Genomic DNA, 7448 nt, shown 5'->3' on the forward strand with positions numbered 1-7448 from the left:
GTAGGCCAAACAGCCAGTACCGCACGCTCACGATAAAATGCCGAAGGTCTCTTCGTGATAGATCATCGCATGCAGCAGAAATACAACGTGGGAAACCTGTGTGTTTTGTTTTCCATCCTGCATCTTTATATTGGCAATCTCTAAGCATTCTGTTTCGCAGTTTCACTTTAGTGGAAGTAGAGTAGTAGTGTTCTTCCTGCCATCCTTTGGTTTCGATCAGGTTGATCAAATCCGAACATACAGCAATGGGTGAAAAGGTTTGTAAATTTAGAGACATCTTTCGTTAACCCATGATGCATTTCATTCATATTATGATCTCATCATTTATTATTCTTCGATCGTTTCTTTTTTGGGTTTCCAGCTGATTTCATTTTGTCGGCAGATGATGATGATCATCAACAACTTTCTATTTGTTTTGTCAGAAAGTACTGTTCTATATATATATATGTTTTTCTTGGCTGGGAATATTATATATATATATATATATATATATGTATGTATGGATTTAGAAATTCCGTACTGATCTTACAGGCCACAGTCATAATGGTGTTTAAGGCTGACCTGCAGTGCTATCACTGCTACAAGAAGGTGAAGAGAATTCTATGTAAATTTCCTGGTAAGTCTCCGTCTCCCTCTCTCTCTCTCTCTCTCTCTCTCTCTCTCTCTCTCTATATATATATTTATATATATCTAGCAATATTTGCTTACAAAAGGACTGAGTTAAATATATTATATATATATATATATATGCGTTAACGTTGAACTTTGTTATGAACAACAGAAATACATGACCAGATATTCGACGAGAAGAAAAACTTGGTCACAATCAAAGTTGTATCGTGTTTTCCTGAGAGGATTAAGCAAAAGATCATCTGCAAGGGTGGAGGTTGCATTGAGTTTGTACCTCCACCACCCCCACCGGGGCCTCCAGGGCCTGCAGGGCCTCAGGGGCCCGCAGGGCCTGCGGGGCCTGCAGGGCCTAAGGGACCACCTGGGCCAGTTGGGCCACCTGGGCCTGTGGGACCTCCCGGGCCATGTGGGCCCGTTGGGCCTGCGGGGCCTACTGGGCCAGTGCATTGTGGGCCACCAGGACCTCCAGGGCCTCCAGGGCCACCCGGGCCTCCGGGACCAAAGCCAGTACCATGCTGGCCAGCAGGCGTTTATCCACCCGGAGGATGTACTTGTGGTTGCGGCGGTTGGGGTTCGAGTTGCAATTATCCAGGATGGACACCCCCATGGTGGTGGAGGCCGCAACCGTATCCTAGTGATTGTCATGCGCCTTGTAATGTGAGCCGTTATGAGTACTGCAGTGAAGGAGATTCCACAGGACGCGCAACCATGTAAATGTAAGCTGGTCATCATCGTGTCTCTTACAATATTAAAATAATTAATGTGATCCCGCGTACGTACGTATTATATGAGAGACATAATAATATTACTCATTAAATCTTGTACGTCCATTTAATGATTTCAATTCTATATATGATTGATCTTTAATATATATTGATCTCTTGCTGCATATTTATCTCTAAACCTTTTAGGTTTGGCACTGTCGTTGCAAACCTCCATGCTGATTTATTCAAGTTTACCGTGCTCAGCATGCCTAAGAGCATTTCCATTGGATTCTTTATAATTTTTTTTTTCTTATAATTTGGAAAATAAAATTAGGAAATACTCTCAAAACCTTCTTCCATCTTATTCCTATTTAAGGAAAAAAATTTAGGGAATGAATATGGGAAATTACTATTCATCCCCTAAATCATTTTTATCAATATTTTATTCATTTCAATTAAATTAATTCTTCTTTCAATCATCTACACTTTCTCTCATACTTATATTTGTTATAACTTTAAATAATAGTTTTAAAAATATTAAAAATAATTTAAATTTTTATTTAAAATATTCACTAGAGTAATAGTTCAAAACATAAAAAAATATTGATTATTTAAATTTGTAAATGGAAGTGAGAAAAAATAATAATAGAGAAATAATAGAGAAATATTATTTCAATAGAACTGGGAATGGATAGAGAATGAGATGTAGAAGGTTTTTGAAATATGAGTAAAATTTAGCAAAAAACATTTAGGGAATGTACTTTTTAACTAAATTATATAGAATTTTATGGGGAACTCAATATGAATGCTTAATTTCCAGAATTGTCGAGGATTTTTCGTCCACATGAGAAATTAATATAATTTGTTGGGTATTTGTGAATTAATGAGAAGTTAAATTCTCAATCAATTTCATTGATCAGATTTCTCACTTGAATTTACTTGGTCATGAGAACGTATACACATGATATTTGTTAATTTGGTGGAAATTAGTCACTCAACTCGAGTAGTACTACTAATTCCAGATTGAGAACAAGTCCAAATTTGAGATTAATGAGTAATTAATGCTAGATACAGTACTGATTTTAAGGTATGCAACTTCACAAATTCTTTTTTAAAAATAGTAGAATTTGCTATTAAAAAATAATTTGTTATTAAAAAAATAATTTCAATATGAAAGTGAGAGTGAAACGTGAAAAGAAGTATGGAAGTTAAATGCACCTACTGTTGTAAAATCTTTCTTGTGGAAAGTAGTTAACAACTGTTTACCCACAAAGGAGAACTTGTTAAAGAGGAAAGTTGTTGAGCCACCCATGTGTCTCATATGTAGTAGGAAAGTGGAGTCAGTTACTCATTCACTTTGGAGTTGTGCAGCTTCCTCATATGTTTGGGCAGAAAGTGAAAGTCCTATAAAAAAAATGGCCATGTGTTGAGTTGGACTTCTATCACCTGTGGGAAAGGTTAGTGAAGAACTTAAATCAAGGAGAACTGGAGAAGGTGGTAGCCATCATGAGGAATATTTGGTTGAGAAGAAATAAGTTTGTTTTTAAAAAAAAGTTTTCTAGTCCTTACAAAGTTAAAAGAACAGCTCTGGAAAATTTAGAAGAGTGCCAAAAGGCGTAAAAGGACTTAGTTTGCAACTTCAGAGCTGCATGGTCTAGGCGTGCAGCGGAAAAATGGAAGAGACCAGGGGAGGGCATGGTGAAAGTTAATTGGGATGCCTCTTTTGACTCCAAGAGATTGAAGATGGGGGCATGTATCATTTAGAGGGATGAAGATGGCGAGGTATTAGCATCTTTATGTATGAGTAAAATGAATGTTAGACACCCTATACTTGTTGAAATTTATGCACTATGGGGGGCTGTGGAGTTTTGTTTGGAATAACATGAAGAGCATTGTTTTTGAAGGAGATGCACAAACAGTGATAAGAGATGTAAATAGCAAAGAGGTGGTTTGGATGTGGTATGGTACCTGTAGAATAGATTGGAAGATACAATATACATACAAGGAAAGCAACACAGTGGCACATCAATTAGCTAAGTTAGCTTTGGAAACAACTCAGGAGGAATTAGTATGGATTAAAAATGGTCCATCGAAGATCTTTACACTTGTAATATAGGACAAACTTTGTATCCCTTGACATTAGTTTTGCAATGAAATGATACATATTTACTTCAAAAAAGAAGATATTAATATTGGAAGGTGATACGACGTACGATCGATCGAGGTGGTTAATGTTGTATTTATTTTTATAAATAATGGATCAACATTAACATTTAGTCATTGAGTCCATAATGAGATAGGTCATTTTAATAGACACATATGGAGGCCCCTACTCTTACCCCACTTTAAAATAGAATTAGCCCATTGAGTTTTATTTAGGGTTTTTGCTCCTTCTCTTCTCTCTCTTAGGACAAGAACCAAAAATCAAAATAGAGGGGTAGAGAGTAGTCCTCTCCGTAATCGGAAAAATCTCCCCTTTTGCAGGAACCCTAAAGCTCTATGGAAAATCCATCATAAGTTATTGGAGGTATGAAATCTCAATTTTATTGAACATATATTTTGATTTATGGGAAGAAATTATCACATCTTGTGAATCAAACAGTTGGTATCAGCGTCTTCTTCCTATTTTTCATCGTTGTGTTTTTTTATTTTTCGCTGTTGTGACTTGTGAGTTCTTCTATGCGTGGGGTTGTTTTTTCAGTGAACTTGACTCTATCCTTGAATCCTTGATTTTTGGTGACTGAGTACAATTTTTGGCAAACTCGTATAATAAAGCAACTGGATGGAGAATTTTTTTTTTCTTGTCTCTGGAGCTTTATCACTTGTTCAATGTGTTTATTGGATATTGAAAATCTTGTGGGGTCGCTAGCTCTTGAAACTTTTTATTTTTATTTTGTAAAATATTCCTCTTATTCTAAATAGTAAAGACTTGTTTAGATGCCATAAAAAAATAAAAAGGATAAAGATAATAGTACTGGTTGTTCATGTGCTATATATATATATATATATATATATATATATATTATGGCAATAAAGAATCTTGTATGGAGATGCTTTTGATATTTTTTTTTTTGTCTTTTTTGTTGTAATACCGATGGTTTGGAGTGGGTATATACTTACCTCTCATGGGACTAGTCATAATAAATTATCGGAGTAGTTATATTGATCATGCTTTCGCTTAATGACATTATACTAAGATCCATACGGATAGTGAATTTTTGCCCCGTCTGCAAACCATTATTTGGTATGATGCTTGGGACGATAAAGATAATAGTTAAGTGCTTGGCATTTGGTGGCCTAATCCTATTCTCTCGGTAGTGGGTCATTTTAAGTTCTTGTATTTAATTATTTTGCTTTATCATGCGTAGAAGACTTTTATGTATCTTGGGCTTTAGCATAGTACGTAAGAGTCTATTTTGAATAAGACTCTAGTATAGATATAAGATTGCCTAATTGAGACATTTATGGGTGCATGTTTCTTCCTCTATATGGATAATAAATTTTGTTATATTCTCCTCAGGTTATGGCAATGCGGCTCTGTCTCTCTCTTTGTCTGCCATCAAGAGTTTAACGGGAACCAATTATGAGGATTGATATAAGTCTCTCACTATTAATTTGGCTATCATGAATTTGGATTTTGCTTTGAGGGTCGATGCGCCTGTTGAACCCACTAGTGAAAGCTCTGCAGATGAAAAGACTTGTTTTGAGCAGTGAGTGCATTTTAATAGGACTTGTCTCATGATTATGAAATATACTATTGATAAGTATTTTAGGTAGAGCATAGCTAATATAGATAGTGCTAAAAAATATCTTGATGCCATTGGGAAGAAATTTACTAAGTTTGATAAGGCAAAAAAGGGAATTCTAATGAAACTTCTTACTACCACAACCTATGATGGGGTTAGTGGAGTCCAAGAGTACATAATGAAGCTTACTCATTTCTTTAACAAACTCAAAGAAATGAAAGTTGAGTTAGCAAATAGCTTTCTTGTATGGCAAGTGCTTGAATATTTGTCATCTCAGTTTGATGCATTCAAGACCACTTATAATGCTCAGAAAGACGAATGGAGCTTGATTGAAATGACTGCTATTGTAACTCAAGAAGATGACATGATAAAAAAGGCCAAGTCTCATGCTGCTTTTATGGTAACTGTTGATAAAGGGAAGAAGAAGTTCTTCAAGTGTAGTAGTAGCAACTTCTGTAAGATGAAGAAATCTGAGAGACCTCCTCAACAAGCTAGTGTAAGTGTTCCAATGGGCCTAAGAATGAAGTTTTTAAGGGAATGTGCAAGTTCTGTTATTTGTTTGGGCACAAACAGGTTGATTGTAAGAGATTTAAGACTTGGTTAGACAAGAAAGGTACACGTTCGCTACTAGTGTGTTTTGAGTCTAATTTTGTCGATGCGCCTTCTGATATTTGGTGGCTAGATACTGGTGCAACCATTCACACTACAAATTCTTCACAGGAATTAAGGAACTGCACAAGACCAACTGATACAGAGTTGGCTATAAATATGGGCAATGATGTGAAGGTTAAAGTTGAACATATTGGTGTTGTCATACTTATTTTGGCTTCTAAGCATGTTTTGAACTTGTCTGATACTACTTTTATACCTTCCATTAGAAGAAATCTTATCTTTATTTCTATTTTAGACAAATGTGGTTATGTTTTTCATTTTGGAAATGAAAAGGCTACAATCTTTTATGACTCTGTTGTGGTTGGTACTGCTACTTTATATGACGATTTGTATAAATTTGACTTGCTTCCTACTTTAGATTATGCTTTTCTAGTGTCTCTATTGTGAATGTTGTAGATGGTTTTAAACGTACTAGATTTAATGAAAACTCTTACATGTTGTGGAACAAAAGGTTGAGTCATATTTCTAGAGAAAGAATGAAAAGGTTGATTAAAGATGGTATTCTAGTTGATTTAAATTTTTCTGATTTTGAAACTCGTGTTGCTTGTATCAAACGGAAGCTTACAACAAAAATTAGAAAGCAAAAGATTAGCAGAATTCTGAATATTCTAGATTTAATCCATATTGATATTTGTAGTCTCATTTCACCTGTCGCTTTGGGAAATTATAGATATTTCATTACCTTTATTGATGATTATTCTCACTATGGTTGTATTGAACTCATTCGAGAAAAATCAGAATCATTAGAAGATTTTAGGGTTTTTAAGGCTGTTGTGGAACTCCAAAATATTAAGAAAATCAAGGCGGTAAGATCAGATAGAGGAGGTGAATCTTATGGGAGATATGATGAAATTGGAAGAAATTCTGGACCTTTTGCTAGATTTCTTGAAGCATACGGTATCGAGGTTTAATACACAATGCATGTAACTCCTGAATAGAATGATATCGTAGAAAGAAGAAATCGTACTCTTATGAATATAGTGTGGTTTATGCTTAGTCATTCCACTTTGCCTGAATTTTTGTAGGGTGAGACTTTGAAAACCGCTGCATATATTTTGAATCAATTACCAAGTAAGTCGGTTCCTAAAACTCTTTATGAGTTATGGTCAAGTAAGAGGCCTAATTTGCATCATTTTCGTGTTTTGGGTTGTAAAGCGAAAATAAGGCCTTATAATCCTTAGCAGAAGAAACTTGATCCTAAAACAATTACTGGTTATTTTGTTGGCTTTGTGTGGGATTAAGAGGTTCTAGATTCTATTGCCCTTTTAATGTTACCAAAGTTGTTGAATCTGATCGAGCTATTTTCTTTAAGGATGTTAGTGACAGTGGGAGTTCCGTGCCACGCGAAATTGTATTTAGGGAGGAGCGTGTTGTTATACCTGTTCAAGTTACTCCTCCATTAGTGGCTGCACTACCATTGACAGAGGGAACCAGTACTATTGTCCGAGATCCTGTTGTTGACAATATAGTTGATGTTGATGTGGAGACTGATGATATTGTTATGAGGAGATCACAAAGAATTCGTAGACTAGCAATTTCAGATAATTATATTGTCTATTTGCATGAGCATGAGTTTAATACTAGTATGTCTCTTGATCCAGCATCTTTTAAGGAGGCAATTGATAGTCCTCAATCTTCATGTTGGATGGATGCTATGCATGATGAGATGGCATCAATGTGTCATAACGAAGTATGA

The 7448-nt window shown here is 35.4% G+C and overlaps 1 protein-coding gene across 2 annotated transcripts; it reads left to right on the plus strand.

Moving 5' to 3' along the window:
* LOC109018150 (cuticle collagen 3A3-like) lies at nucleotides 1-4942 on the plus strand. 2 transcript variants are annotated; one of them, XM_035689661.1, is made up of 4 exons: nucleotides 1-257; nucleotides 532-616; nucleotides 782-1346; nucleotides 4855-4942. In XM_035689661.1, the coding sequence occupies exons 1-3, from the start codon at nucleotides 246-248 to the stop codon at nucleotides 1342-1344; spliced, it is 660 nt and encodes a 219-aa protein (XP_035545554.1). In that variant the 5' UTR covers nucleotides 1-245; the 3' UTR covers nucleotides 1345-1346; nucleotides 4855-4942. The 2 variants fall into 2 exon arrangements, with proteins under 2 accessions (XP_035545554.1, XP_035545553.1); XM_035689660.1 differs by lacking the exon at nucleotides 4855-4942 and having other exon boundaries at nucleotides 782-1507.
* The last annotated feature ends 2506 nt before the right edge of the window (nucleotides 4943-7448 follow it).

Source organism: Juglans regia, chromosome 4 (genome assembly GCF_001411555.2).
Source record: "Juglans regia cultivar Chandler chromosome 4, Walnut 2.0, whole genome shotgun sequence".
In the NCBI taxonomy this organism is placed as follows: domain Eukaryota; kingdom Viridiplantae; phylum Streptophyta; class Magnoliopsida; order Fagales; family Juglandaceae; genus Juglans; species Juglans regia.